This window comes from Caloenas nicobarica, chromosome 3 (assembly GCF_036013445.1).
Source record: "Caloenas nicobarica isolate bCalNic1 chromosome 3, bCalNic1.hap1, whole genome shotgun sequence".
NCBI classification, from domain to species: domain Eukaryota; kingdom Metazoa; phylum Chordata; class Aves; order Columbiformes; family Columbidae; genus Caloenas; species Caloenas nicobarica.
In genome coordinates, this window is record NC_088247.1 from 61,935,612 (window position 1) to 61,951,427 (window position 15,816).

Genomic DNA, 15,816 nt, shown 5'->3' on the forward strand with positions numbered 1-15,816 from the left:
GGACTAGTTGGCCTTTACACGCAGCTTTGAAAGGAAAAGGACCTGCTGTGAGAAGGACACAGCGCTCCATGTTCCATGTGATCAGCCCTGGGAGAGACACCAAAGCAAAACTCACGAGATGTTCAGCAGCTGCAGAATGTTTTGCGCTATCTCTTTGCAACAGTATGTAGTTCAGATCAGTATTAATAATATCTGAAACGATCTACTTTATTCAATTAGGTTTTCATTTAATTTAAAAAAAATCCAATGGTTGTTTAAACATATTTAGCACACAGAAATGGTAGAAAGTTTGCTGTGCACCAGTTAATCCCACCTTTGCTCCAGTGAGTGCAGCTGAATTCACCTTCTCCACTTCATTCCCCTTCTCACACATGCTGCTTATAATCTGGTTCTCCAAGAATTTTAGTTTTTTGGGACAGGTTGCAAGTAAGAGAGAAGTAGTAGAAACACAAATGACACTGGAAAAAGTTTAGGATTATTTCAATTTTTTTTAGTCTCAGCAATTGAGATGCCAAAGTGGGACGGATATGTAAGTATGCTTTAGTTGTTTCTGAAGTGAATTAGTAAATTTTTAATGAAAACTGGAGGTTAGTAGCTGGATGCATGGTTTATGGCATTCAGTGGGTTGCCATACGCTGCGGGACACATCTTTTGAAGGAGATTTTAATCAACTCAAAAGACAATATGGCAACTGGCAGCCTTTTTCTTTATTGAAGCAAAGTCACAGCATTTTCATCACTATTCCCCTCCTGTGACGGGAAGAGTTAAACAAAGGCCCCTGAAATTTACATTACTAACAAATAAAGGATTGAAGAAAGAGATTACAAGCATATTTCTCTAAAATAAATAATCTACAAAGAGTGCTTTTTCTTCTTAAAAGCAATCTAAAAATGTGTAAATTCTACGGTAGGGAGATCAAAAGATATTTTAACAACTTTCAATATTTACAAACAATACAAAAACTGCGCACGCCATCAAATGATGCAAAATTCTTCTTAAAAATTAAAAGCTCCATTCCTACTAAGAACCAAAAACTCCAGCCAATATTTCAGTTTTAATTAATGGTCTTCTTTACAATTGGAAAACCGTTAAATGTTTTTATTATCTGTAAAATATACAATAAAAATGAACCTCACTAAATTATTAATGTTAAAAAAGAAGAGAAATACTGCAGGCAAATCAAAAAGGAAAGTAACTGTAACTTATTCTTTGGTAACCAAAAGTTAGCAAGTATCTGTATTTCAAGTGATGAAAAGTAATCATCTTCCCATTTTGACAAATGGAAGAAAGACTTCTGGCAAACCACAATTCCCAAGTTTCAATTTTGAAAGTCAGGCTCTACCTACAGCTCTGTAGTGCAAGTTCCCAAAGTCAAATTTTGCTTTCCAATTCAGAAACGTTAACCCTTCCAAACTCCGGCAGTACACTGCTTCGTTCCTCTCCCACTTTTCCGCTGTCTGCTCGCATCCTCTGCACACATCCAGTTGTTCCAGTTTGCTAAGGGAATACTCAAGGAAGCAATTCACTTGGAAATGAGTGTTCCACCAAGCGTACGTGTGTAGCTGCATAGCAGCTAATAGTGTGTTACAGAACTCGGATCCCTTCTCCACGGCAACTACGTATTTCATTTTCCCTCAGGAAAAAAAAAAAGTACCTTGGACCAATTCATTACCTGGTGACCTAATTGTTTTAGCAGGACACACTTCATCAAACACTGGGGCACACCCCAGTAATGAGCCATGTAACCCCAGTACCAACCCTACCACCTTCTCATAGGTGATCGTGCCTCACCCGGCCTCTCTCTGCTTAACCAATGCACTGCGACGCGGCACCACCACATTGCTTTTGAAGCAAACGTCCAGCTTGTACCACAGGAGCCTTCCCATTCCTCTTTCTCAGGCTTATTCCTCAATTTTGCTTGCACGATTGCAGTCTCAAGAAAAAAAGAAAAGCTTCACACCCCTATAGGCTCTGAGAAAACTCCCCCCCACAAGAAGACTTCTAAGGCTTTACACAAAAAAATGCAACTGTTAACTTTCTTTAAGCCACAGACCACTCATTCAAAGCAAGTCCTCCCCACCCCAACCCCAACCATGCAGAACTATCATTGCTTTAGCATTTAAAGACACGCATGCAGTTCATCGAATAAATGCTCAGCAAAGTAAACTTGTCCTGGTCTGGGCTTTCTTCGGGAATCTAGTCCTCTGTCATTTTCTAGACTAATATCCAATGCCTTTTGTCACTGCCTTTTAACTTTCTTCAGCTGAAGGGCCTAGATACTTCCTTGAAATACCTGGTTGAGTCATTAAGTCTAGATGGGTTGGATCCGAGGTCTCCTTGCAGCCTGCCTCCTCAGCATATGGAAAGTCATTCACGTCCATTTCATCACTGTTAAACATGTCAAGCTGCCCCTCTTGCTGCTCTTCTGAAGTCCTTCGGACCCTGCCCTCGGACTGTTCCACCGCTTCCCCATCTCCTTCGCTAATGACGGTCATGGGGCTGCTCTGGATGCGGTTGCGGACATTGTACTTGCTGCTGGCAGCAGAGGGGGGCGTTCGTGACCGGCCATACCGAGTGCCAGAGAAAGACATGCTCCTGGGCATCAGGCCCTCGCTCTTGGCCCACTCTTCCTGGGCCCGTTTGCTCTTGCTGGGCGAGCAGCTGGCGGGGCTGTCAGGAAGGTCAGGGGAGGCGTCCGTCTTTGTCCGGTGGAACCGCGGGTCCGTGTTCTTCAACATCTCCGCGGCGGACATGCGGGAACTGGTGTCGCCGCGGCTGCCCTTCTTCAGCAGCAGGGCTTTGAAGTTGTCGTTGCTGGTGCTGCTCTTGCGAACGCTCCTCTGAATGGATCCGGCTTGTTTGAGGGTAGCTAAGGTCGGGGAAGCACCGGTGGGAGTTACGGGGGGCGACGGAGAATGGTTGCGGGTACGGTCGTCTTCAGAATCTTTACGGCCAAGGACTTTCCTTTTGGATCTGAGTTTGAGAAAAAAAAAAAAAAAAAAGGGCCAAGGGAAAAAATGAAACTTTTAACCTCTCCTAATTGAACTCAGCTTAGAGGGATGACAATGAATTAAGCTAAAGCACAAAGAAGGATAAGGGAAAAGTAATCTAAATCTAAAGCACGAGTAAGAACACCACCAAAACTGTACAGGCTCTAATGCAGGTATTGGAGGTATAAGCTAAGTTTATTGTTCTTTTTCTGCAAATCTGGAACAATGAAACCACTAAATCTGGCAACACTGATGTCCAAAAACTCTTTAGTGAATTTAGTGAATCAGGTTTTCTGGAGTCAGTATTCAACTGCTAACATTAATGCATTATGAAGATTATATTCAGTGCTATTTGTCTGTTAGTTTGGGGATTTGATTAAAAATATGTCATCCAGAGTATGTTGGGCTTTTTGGTTTGTTTTTACTATTTCATTTGATGCTCTCTGGAGAATGAGAAGTGTAGCTTAATGCACTTGCCTTTAGAAAAGGATATTGCAATGCACTGCTGCTGAAGTTAAGACAAAGTAATGTGGGCCACATGTAACCATTCTGGAATAAATGATTTTTAAAAAAAAATCCCATCCCCAATCCAAACATTAAGTGAATCATGAAAACTGAGTTTTCCAGTTTCTATTAAGATGCACAAAATTCACAGTTCTGTTGGTGCTCTGTTATTTCAACTCTGACTAAATGAAGGAGAGACCAACTTCCTGACATGAAAGTGATCTTTCCAAATGCAAGGGTGGAGTATTTTTTAATTTAAAGTGCAGGCTAGCAACAACAACAACAAATTAAGAATCATGGAACTGGGAATAAGTGGAAACTGGACTTCTATTGCCCCATTTTCACACTATTAGAAATCTTAAAGAAAGAAATGTATTACATGCCTGGTATCTGTAGCAAAGCTGTTTTGCTTCTTTGCAGGCTAAGCAAGAATTATTTCAAAAAGGCTGCATAAAGGCTAATTTTACATATGCTACTTTGGCAAAAGTTTAAAACAAGTCAGCAGACTTGTTACAAATACAAGATTATCATGCTGTAATTCCATATTAATTTTTATCACGCATGTGTTCAATACAGACCACTCCCCTTGTAAAACAGGTTTCTACTTAACGTGATCCTTAGCTGTACTTTCTTGAAGGCCTTGAGATTTTGCCAAGGCAAGCTCCAATGTCTTCATGCATTGCAGCCTACTGATAATAAAAAAACCCAAAACAAACCAAGCAACAAACAGAAAACAAAGCAGCGGGATCTGTCAGCTGAGTAGGTGGCAGCAACAGACATTGCCATAAACTCTGCCAAGACTTTGGAGTGATCCTGTCTCTCTCAAGTGGTGCTGCTGCCTCCACCTGCCCTTCTGGAAGACGAATGTGATACTAACATCCATTCAGCCTGAGGGTGAATGGACACCAGAGATAGCATAGGGATAAAATGACAGCTTCAGTAGTGGCAAACATATGAACCTTGTCTGGGCTTAACTGTGTGTCAGTACCATAGGGAGCAGGTGAACCTGGTGCTCGGATGCTCTGCGAGTCTGGATGTGAGCATGTGTGCACATTAGTTACAGGAAAAAGATCTCCCTTCATTAGTGTTTTGGCTTCCTACGGGTATCTATCCGCAATGCTGGGGTTGTACTGCTGCCAAAACCCAAATTAAATTCCAAATAAACAGAAAGCAAAATTCAATTGGAAAGATCTGCAGGGAAAGACTTAGCTATCCTGGTTTGAAGTAATGCAGTAGGACTGCGAATGCGGTGCGGAGCAGTCAGTTTGCTGTCAGCATCTAAGCAGCTTTTCTCAGCATGTATGAATTATGGCAGAAACTGAAGAACCAAATTTGGTTTTGGTGGCTTTTCAGACAGAGACAGGGTACATATTCAAACAAATCTGTGACTTAAGATTGTTCTTCCTGCCCTTAACGCACATACCACTAAATTTATTGTCTTACTCCAAAGCACATACTCAAAGTGCCAATCACTGTAGAAATGGCGGGGGGAACCAAAACATTTTGTATTAATTAACAGCTAAGGAAGATAGTGGTTCAAGTCTAAAGCCAGCAAAAGCAAGGTCTTAATAACAAATGTGTCAAGCAGTTTTAACTATTAATGTGTCACATCCAGTTCCATTGTCCATTTCCCCATAAACTCCTGAATTACATGTAGGTGCATACACACAGAGATCCACTCTCCATCCACATAACAGAGAAAGGCAACTGGCCAGAATATTTCATTCTAAAAACAGATTTGTCGCAGTCCCAGTGAGCACCATGCAACATGAATGCAACAATCATTTTTAGAACAGTTCCTATAGGCCAAGTCCTAAGGGTAACCATAAATTACAAAAAGTCAATATCATATATTTGTAACTTTTGTAACGTCTGAAACAGAATCGTTTCAAAAATGAAAAAATAGCATTTGGGTTCCAAGTGCTGCAGTGTCCCAGCTGCATTCTCACAACAGGTTTTCCCATCCCTCAGTACTCCTGATGCAGAACTCAGGCACAGATGCGCAAACTGACTAAACACCTGGATAAACCTACATGGATGCTGCCAAGCACGTTCTGTGACCAGTTCAGAGATGAGGTCCCTCTGAATTTTGAAGGAAAAGACAAAGCCACGAGATGGCACTACCACTACATTGGTTCTAGTCTAAAAGCAAGCTCAGTAGTTCAGAGAGTGGTAATGGTCTTCTGTGTGTACTGTTTAAATGGTGCACACGTTTCATTTTGTGGTTTTAAGCTTTTTTTTGTTTCTTTTTTTGTTTTTTGACAACCTAACGTGAACAGCACAAAAATCTAGTTACCTATTCAGGATGATTTTGTTTTTAAGGGAAATGAATAATGTCAATAATAGAGCCAGTATTGCACATTTCATTCATGAACCAGTTTGACACAAAACACCCGACCTCAGGCTGGATTATGGCAAACTATAATCCAGCGTTTGCCATATGTTTTGCCATATGACTGACATGTTGTGTTACTTGCCAGTTTCAGCCACGCTTGCCATGAAGCATTAGCGTTGAGCCTCTGTCCCAAACTGCACCATATAAGCAGCGAAGAGAGTAAAAAGAGATGGAGAAGAACGAGAATGAAAACAAAAAGATACACAGAAAAAGCAACAGTAGAGTTAATATGACAGATTGAGAACAGTACAATAAATACTAGACGTAACTTGATATTTTAAGGGGCAGGATATTTATAATATCATCTACATTGATTTAATTTGGTAGCTTTTAGCTCAGAACAGGTTAAATATATTTTTAAAACAATAAAGCATAAGTTCTTTTCCTTATCTTTTTCATATAGAGCCTTAGTAAGAAGTTGCTAAATGTGTGCTTTCTGTTAAAGCAATGACTGTTACAATTGGGTGTTTTAGTAAAACAATGTTAAATTAATTTTTGAGAGAACTACCTGAGCCGACAGTATGGGAAGGGCAATTTCAGCCATACCTGTGAATGGCTGCAAAAAGATCCTCAGTAGTCCTTGGTCTCGCTGGCGTTGCCACTCCGTCTGCCTCTTCCCCATAACTATTGCTCGGCAGGAATGAACTATTTGCCGTGTCCGATTCAAACACCTCCACTATGCAGAGAGAAGGAACAATACTGTCAGTTTGGCGTGGGAACCCAAGAGGCTTATAATCCTGAAACCAGCCCATGCTGCCACTAAGGCAAAGCATCTGAGAGATCAAGTGAGTGCACCCTTGTCTTTATCATCATTTCAACACCACTTGCTCAGGAAACGGTGGTGCACAAAATGCCTGTGCTTGCATACACACACAGGCGGAGAACAATGCTGAGAGAAAATCTGTATGGTTTCCACTAAAATGCAAAATCAAATTTAACAAAGCTAACCGTGTTTTCATAGCATGTTTTAATCCTAGCACAGTCAAATAAAGCATCGTTATCTTTCCATGTCTGCAATAATGAGAAGTCAGAAAGAAATTACAAGAAATCTCATAAATTATTAATCTGATCCCTGCAAGTTTCTTTAGGCTTTTAGTTGTAACAATCACGAGAGGGTCTTTTCTCTGCAGAAGCCCACCTGAATGCTAGGATCGCCACCCTCACTCCCCAGCTTCTTTAAAATAGCTACTGCTGCATCTGAAGAGCAGTCAGAGAAAAGAGACTCACCACTTTCGTTCTCTTGAGATAGGTGCCCGTCAGCGTTACTGCCGCTGTCTTGGCTGCTGCCTGAACTGCTTCCTTCATCAAAAGCGGGCTGTTCCTCCTGCTTGGGTTCTTCTTGAACTGGTGATGCAGCAGGCTGCACCACAAAGGCATTAGCTCCCACCGTCTCAGAGAAGGTGAATCTGGCAGCTCCTCCCCCAGGAACCAGGCTGCCAGAGTCCATCTCGCTAGAACTGAGTCCATCTGTAAGACAATTTCTCGCCTCCTCGCAGTGTGCAAGCACAGCGTCTCTCTTAGTTGGGCTTGATGTGCTTCTGGCAGTATCACTCACTTCAGCCGTTTTTTCCACTCTGAGATCTAACTGTGGAGGTGGTACAACGAGGAACAGTTTGGGTTTCTTTGAAATAGGAGGTGGTTTCTTGCTTGGCAATGCAACCTGAGTTTTGTTGGGAGATGCTGGTGACCCCTGAAGTGATGTGCCAGAATGGAGGTCTTCGCTCTGCACTGAAGACTCAGGTGTGTCTTCAGCAGCTGTCCCCAGTGAATCAGCTTCAGAAGGCTTTTTTAGACCTAGGGCACTTGCAGGCCTTGGATCACTGTCAAGCGCAGGTATGTTATCAGAGAGAAGGAGAGGAGAACCCCGAGCCAGTGCTTGAACTGAGTTTTTAAATGAAGTGCCTTGAGTTTTCATTTCCTCTTCACCTGAGCTGTTACTGAGTCTTAGCGAGAGAGATGGCTTTAGGGAAGTCTCTGATGCTGAATTCACGGTACCCTTTTCCTGAGAGATGGTTTCAGAAGCAGACTCAGGTGATGGTTCACCTTCTGTCGCTTTTTTCACAGACCTCAGCTGCACCATTTGCAATGCTTTGGTAGTTACTAAGGGCATCACAGGTCTCGATGCGTCTTGCTTGTTGAGCAGCTGTTTCACTGGACTGTAGCAAGACTCTTCCTGGTTACGTTTCTTAAAAGAATACTGTGGGTATATTGTTGCACCTTTTGTTAGTTTGGGATCAAGAGGTGGTGCTGGTGGTGGGACAGCTAAGGGGAAAGTAGGAGGAGAAACAGGGGAAGAGAACGAACTCATGGAGGCTTCTTGCGGAAACCATGGGACAGTCTGGGCAAAGGAAGAATTTACATCGGCTTCTGGTGGAGGAGGCGGAAATGTGGGAGAGGCTGGCAATGGTGACAGATCCATCACTTCTGCTGGAGGAGGAGGAGGGGGAGGAGAAAGTCCGGGGCAATGTGGAGGAGGTGTTGGAAGAGGAGGTGGTGGAGGAGGTGAACCAGAATCCAGAGGAGAGCTCAGGGTGGGCTCCAGTTTCTTCACACTTACACTCCCTTCAGTAGACGTATTTGAAGAAAGAGACGTGGAAGACGATGACATGGAGACTGAAGACAGGAGAGAAGATTTCCTTTCAGGCACTTTAGGCTTCAGCTTGGATTTCCCATTTCCTGATGATGCAGGTTTTAAAAGTACAGGCACTGGAGTAAGTGCAGTCGGTGTATTGGACTGGCTGGAGTACCCACTTGATGGCGAGGTGACCCGGTGGGATTTCTCCGGAGAAGTGCTCTTTGGTTTGGCCAGTCCACTGGGCACTTGTGGCGCAGAAGCCCTTGAGCCATCACTGAAGTGGCTGATGCTATAATCACTGAGAGCAGATGACGTACTGGCAGAATGGGTCACTGGGGATTTTACCTGGTCGTCTCCCACCGCAGCATAGTCGCTGTAGTAACCCCACTGGTCAGCATACTCTGACTTGATGCTACTTGTTTCGCTCTGAGAGGGAGTGACTGTGCAGATGGAGTAGAGGTTTGGAGCAGTGGTGGACATCATGCTGCTGCTGGCACTGACCGAGCTCTGGCTGCGGGAGCGCAGCACCCAGGGATCCTCATAATCGCTGCAGGGGCTCTGGGAAGGGGAGCTGCCATTTTTGCACTTGAGATTCAGCTGCAGGGAATGCTGGAGGGTGGCAATAAGGGTTTCATCAAGTACCTGTCCATTGGGCTGCGCTTTTTTCTTGGGCACCCTTCTGAGTGAGTCTGTTCTGGATGGTGGCAAAGGCGGCTTCTTTGCCTTTTTCAGAGAGATGTTTCTTGCAAGGGATTTGTCACCTTGACCTGGCTGGTCATCCTGATGTTTCTTCTCCTTTCCTTCAAAGACATTTATCACGCTGTCTCTGGGGTTCCCAAAACCATTAATACTACTGCATGGCACGTCTGACTTCAGTCCGGAGTCCATCTGCATGGAACTGTAATAACCATCATGGTCCACAGAATACAGAGAAGTAGAATCATCTCTGACTGAAGTCCTCTCCAGGCTGCTGCTGCTCAGGTTGCTACCGGGAGTGGCACAGTCTGGTGTGGTACAAACCACCTTGTGTGAGGGAGTCTCGCTGTTTTCTGCAGATTTGTACAGCCAGTGCTCCGTGCTGTTCACTGCTGCTTGTGCTCGCTCCCCCGAACAGCTAGATTCACTCCTACCATCGCTGTCCTGGGAAGGGTTTGGTAAAGCAAGATTGTTCCTACAGCTGTAGCTCACGCTCTGAGCCCCAGCCTCTGCGTTTCCAGGAGTGCTGAGGGAGACGGCAGAGTCACCAAGAGAAAGCATCATGACAGTATTAGATGAGATGGTATCTGAAGTCTGTGAGTGACGTGTGGAGCTGCTCTCGCTCCAGTTACCGCTTGATGAATGATGATCTTCTTTCCCACTGACTGCACTGCTGGCAACAGGATTGTCTCTTGGCTTTGGGTAGGCAGTGGAGCTGGTAATTTTGCTATCCAATGATCCAACACTCTGGGCAGTGTGAATAACGATAACTTCTGAGGAGGATGACAGTGTTGCGTTGGGTATGATGCTGGTTGAGTAGGTGGCATGAGGGGAGACCACACATGCCGGGCTTGCGGACTTTTCGCCATCGTAACTCCTCACCTCTTGAGACTTTGGCCTTGACATGGTTCCTGTCGTGGGATTATTCCTCAGATGCACAACACTATCATCCAGTTGCGATTTACTTATCTGGTGGGGTAAAGTGCCAGCGATGTCTTCTGTCTGCCTAGAGATGCTCTGTGTCTGCTCTAGGGACTGCAGAGACACCCTCGCGCCAGCCCGAGGCAGGCTGTGAAAACCCATGTCGCTGTTTTGGCGAGAAGGAAATATAACTGCAGCAGAATCACTCATCACTGACATGTTTCCAGATGAGCTGGAGAACTGAGACATCTGGGCAGCGATGCCTTGTCCCTTCTGCGCTCGTATTCTTCTCATTGAAGGGGGCACAACTTTCAGGTCCTCTGTCTGGCAGCTGGTGTCCCTGGTTTCAGAGCGCTGCGCGGCGCCACGATAGCTGTCCAGTCTCCCTAGTGTGGAACAGTGATCCGGGACATACATCGAATGCCCTCGGAAATCGCTTTGGCCAGGGCCAACTGCTGGAGTCAAAATAAAAGAATTATTCCTTGAAGCATAAATTCCCATTTATCTTCTTACTCGTTTAAAAACAAAGAAAACCAGCAAACTGCTTGATCCCCATGCTCTTGAAGGTTATGCCTTTGGAAAAACAATCTGCAACAATGGATTTTTGCACAGGCATTGTGTGTTTTCTGCATTTCTCTTCCCTTTTTCTTTATTACCAGGAACCTTCTGCTTACAGAATCATCTGCGTTCCTGCTGCACATTCGACACATGAAATCCTCTGTTTATGACATGGTAATAATTTCCATAGTAATCAGTTATGTCAGAAACCAAGTAGCACTGTTTGACTTCCAGTAGGCAAAGCAGTAGGAACAGACAAAAGCCTGAGAAATGTGAAGTGTGTTTCCATGCTAATGCCTCATGCAATAAAGAAAAGGGGAAGGAAATCTGGAGACTAATGTGAATAATCGCTTCTGCTTTTTAAAAGCATTACACTTCAGAAAAAAAATCTCAGGAGACACAGATAGCTCTCCAAGTCTTGCAATTCATCTGAAAGGAGGCTAACACATTGAAACATGCATTGTTTTACCACAAATAATACATATGCTATAACAGCATTTACACATAGACATTATCCAGCACTGCAAAGAAAACTATTTACAACTACTTTCTATTTATCATAAAGGAAAACCTCCAAGAAATGGGGAGAAGAAATAGCTTGTACTCATGGTTGTCTCATCCTCAGGACCATCAGGAAATAAAAAATAACTGTACTTAATCATGTGTTGATATTAAAAAAAACAGTTGAGGACAATAGAAAAACAGTTTCAGTTCAAAATATAGTTATCACTGGGTCAGTAGAAAGGACTTCAGGGTTCTTTTACATTTATGTTTTTATTGGTAGCAGCCTTTTAAAATCACAAACCAGAGCACTGCTTTAAAATTAGCCTGTGTAAGGCTGTTGCTTTTCAGTTCAGTTGTGATACTGTATAAATAGCAGACACGAGTGGCGGGCGTGCTGCTGGAGATGCTCGTAAGGATGCTGCATGTGTCGCTGCTGGGGAAAATTGGTTATTTCAAGTCTCTGCCTTAAAGCTAGTCTCAGGAGCAATGAAGTAGCACTCCTGATAGGGCTGTTCTCCATTCATATTTACTATATGGAACTGGATCATGAGGATAGGTACTCTTATCATGCAGCTTTAAACACCACTTAAAGAACATTTAATTATCCTTATTCTTGGCAGGCAAAAGAGGCATTTAGGATAAGGAAAAGAGAGCTCTGAAAAGGCTACAGTGAAAGCGGCACATACAAAAAGATTGTTTACTTCTTTTCCCCAGGCACATAAGTAGTCTTTTAGCAGCTTGAAGCCTATTTAGCTTGCCTTGTGTAGATTCTCTTGCTCTGATGAAAACGTAGCCTCTTTCTGCTTCTGGTAGAGGTTTGCAGCAAAGCGAGATACTCGGATGCTGGCAAACATCTTGGATAATCTAATATGAGATACTGTCAGAACAGATGGACCACTGCAGCCAACCAAGAGAAGTATTTGCATATTCCGTATACGGTTATTAAGAACTGTACAGTAAGAAAGATAATTTCATTTTGGTTTCCATGTGTACTTTTTCTATAGAATCAGGTTAAGAGAGACAAAAACATCAAAGTAGAAATTATGAATGCTTCTGGAACCATGATATCACTGATAGCAACTGTTAGCCAATTAAAAAAAGCTGGTAATAAAAATCTGCGGACTAGGTTATATAAATAACGAAAGAGATGGGGTATTTTTCGTGTTTCTACCACCACGAAATACACACGCACACACACACACCCAGCACATACAAGACAGAGGATGGGGCTTGTGGAGAGTGAAGCTGTCAGCACTACAGCAAGTATTTAATACCATCACATACTGACCTGTGGCAGAGAGCACCTCATTTCAGTATGCAGTACATTGGTATTCACAAAGGAAACTAAATGCACTCCACAAGCAGCGTAATGCGCACAGGCAGTTTATGCTTGTCTAAAACGTTACTGCTGGGGAAGGCAGACGGCATAGCAGGACAACACTGGACTTGTGAACCTCCCCCTTCCTCCTTCCAAACCCAGGAGTGTCAGAATGCATTACTGGGGCATCCTGTTCGTTGCAAATGCACAGCAATGCTCTAAAATGTCTGAAATACAAAATTAAACCCTTGGTGCTAGATCTAAGCTGCTAAATGAGAGAGGCCAAGGACCCTTCTTACATCAATCCAAGCCAAGCTCTTTTCTGGCATGGGTGGCTGTACCGAAATGCCTGGGGGAGCGGCCCCTGCCCCATCCTGGGCACCCCTGCCCAGCCAGATCCCGGGCGGCTGCTGGCCCAGGCCACAGCGGTGCTGGAGCAGCGGGTTAACACCAGGGCAGCACCAACAACTGCCCTCAACGCTGTTAAGCATCAGTACTAACCCTGTGTTTGTTACTAGAAGAGATATAATTTAGGGTCGAGTCTGCTTTGCTCACAGAAACTGCATAAATTGATTCTACAGGACACTTTACTGCAGCCTTTCACTACTTAAAAGGAGCCTATAAGAAAGAGGGGGACAGACGTTTTAGAAGGGTGTGTTATGACAAGGGATAATGGTTTTAAACTAAAAGAGGGAAGCTTCAGGTCAGACATGAGGAAGAAATTTTTTACAATGAGGGTGGTGAAACACTGGCACAGGTTGCCCAGACAGGTGGTAGATGCCCCATCCCTGGAGACATTCAAGGCCAGGCTGGATGGGGCTCTGAGCAGCCTGATCTAGTTGAAGATGTCCCTGCTCATTGCAGGGGGTTGGACTAGATGACTGTTGAAGGTCCCTTCCAACCCAAACTGCTCTATGATTCTAGGATTCTATGAACAGCAGTAAAACTTTATAACCTCAATACTGCAGGGGTGCCCATCAGGGCAGGTCTTTGCACCAGCGTGAGGCCTCTGGTAGTTAGAACAGTGCAGAGTCCAAATAAATACAGGGTTCAGAGGGGGCAAGACAGCCCTGTCTCAGAAGTATAAATTACAGGGCTACATCCTTCAATCATTATATGGGATATGGGTAGAGAAGAGCTTTTTCATGGTTGTTGCTATTACGAGAATACAACTTTGAGGTTTTAAATATTTTCTATAGAAATGTAGCACATTCTGAAACTACTTCAGCTTTGGTTTTGGCTTTACATGTATGCACAATCTCATGCAAGGCCATGAGGATTTACTTGCCCTTTATAATACAGCAATTGCTCTTTTGACAGCTCCGTTTCCTGAAGAGGGACAACAGAAATCTGCAGGGAAAATGATTTAAAAAAAAAAAAAACACAACCAAAGGAACATTTAGGATTCAGGTAATCTCTTAAAATGTTGAGGGTTTTAAGATTTTGGTGGAGTTCAGAGTAGGGTAGTGAGGAACCTTTTGTTTGCAATTCCCAAATGCACTGTAAAACCCTCACTCGCTTCCAGAGTAACGCTAAAAGCAAGGGTTTTCAAAAATTCTTAAAATTGAACTGCTTTTGTTGGCACTGCAGCTAGAAGATGAGCAATCCAATTCTAAGGGACAGCTCAAACCTTTAGTTGACTATTACACAGAAAATGCTATGTCTCTCAAAAAACCCTCTACTTAAGTAACAGTCAGAAGTTACAAGATGTTTCTGCAACACCAAAAATTCTGGAACTGAATCAGAGCTTTTAAAGAATACCATCCACAAGTCCATCTAGTTGCAGCGGTGATGTCTGAGCAGACAGCAGTAAAAACTATTGCAGAACTGGACATTAGGTTACAGATGCTGAATGTTACGAAGTCAGAAGTGGCTGCAATTTGGTGGTATGATATATGCATCTGAAAGTAATTAATAATTATCTTGTCCACATTTTATATAATCCTGTGTCCAGTAGCCCTGCAGCCAGTGCTATGTCCATCACAGAAGACCCGAATGTACGCTCCTTTCTTCTTTATTACCCTGCTTCTTGCTATGCTGAAAATATCTCTTTGGGGAAATGCTCTTCCCTAAGGCACACGTTCAGTGTAGATGCCAGCAGCAAGTAAAGAACACTTACCATCCGGAACAAGCGAAACATGCAACATATTTAACATCTCTTGCATGGAAGCACAGAGAAGAGGTTCAAACGCCTATCTTAGCTCCAAGCACTTGGTCCAAGACAGGCATATACAGGTTACACCAGTTTTCCCTGACTCTGGTAGTTACTGGTGTTGCTTATTAGAGACAACAGGGACTGAGACTGACTGCAAATTTGATGGAAAAAAGAAAGCGCCTGCATGTAATCCCTAGGGCCAGGTCCTAGCTACTAGAAGACCCCTTGTCTCACTGTGACTCTGGCTGACCTGGTGGCAACTTGCTGCAGAGAATCAGCAGAAAGGTCCTCTGCACTGACACCAGCAAAGAGAACTGAGGATTTGAGAGGATAAAAAGTATGTTGATATCACAAAGAACATGCTTGTTTCAACTAGTATATAGAAGTAATCTCTCTTCCCAAACCACTTCTGACTAATCATTTCTGCTACAAGCACTTGTCTCTTGTGCCACAGGCACATTACTAAGATTTGTTGCTTTCACCTTCTCACACCCTGCCTAGTAATCCTCCTCCAAAACTGGTGAGCTGGCCAAGTCACTGTGCAGGCACCACAACTTACAGTCTTACAAAAAAACTCAGAGATTCTTCATCTATTTCAGTCCAGTACTTACAAAGCAAATTATTTTTAATAGACACTCAACAAGAAACAGACAAGTACATCAAGCTTATGGCAATATTAAGGAATTTTCACTGTGCTACATGAAGCATTTGTAATCTCTCAGAGGGGAGAAAATGAAGCAGAGAATCCTGCAATACTTCTCAGACCGACAGCTAAAAAATATCCTGAACACTTGCATATATCACTGCCACCCTGCAAGGAAGAATTTTGATGAAAACAGAGGGAATTTAAATTTTCTCGATTCTGTTCATTTCGCAACTGAACAGCCTTTGGTTAAGATTATATTCCTGGCATTGCTGTCTTTCATTCTTGGATATCTGCGTGGCATTTTGTAGGACCACTGGATATCTGGGACTCTTCTTACCTGTGGGACCTGTAACTTGAATGACTGCTAGTGCTGAAAGGACTAATTGGAAAAGAATATCAATTAAGAGGAGTCTTCAATAGAACAGCTGAGTTCCCAAACATCATAAGGACTTATGTGTTCCCATGCTGCTGAGATGGAATGGTATCCTCTAAGGCATGTCAAAGGAGAAGCTTCAACAGTCTCAAATGATACCTGGGACACTGGCTGGTAGCAA

The 15,816-nt window shown here is 43.4% G+C and overlaps 1 protein-coding gene across 2 annotated transcripts in view; it reads right to left on the minus strand.

Annotated features, from left to right (window-relative positions):
• Positions 1-1,073: 1,073 nt before the first annotated feature.
• NHSL1 (NHS like 1) overlaps positions 1,074-15,816 on the minus strand; it is a 179,346-nt gene continuing 164,603 nt past the window's right edge. Inside the window, exons 6-8 of one of the 2 annotated variants that reach the window (XM_065632591.1) lie at positions 7,117-10,533; positions 6,436-6,565; positions 1,074-2,973 (exon numbers count right to left, since the gene is read on the minus strand). In XM_065632591.1, coding sequence (XP_065488663.1) covers positions 2,250-2,973; positions 6,436-6,565; positions 7,117-10,533 — 4,271 coding nt within the window. In that variant the 3' untranslated portion in view covers positions 1,074-2,249. Of the gene's footprint in view, positions 2,974-6,435; positions 6,566-7,116; positions 10,537-15,816 lie in introns of both variants that reach the window. The other variant, XM_065632590.1, reaches the window with a different exon arrangement.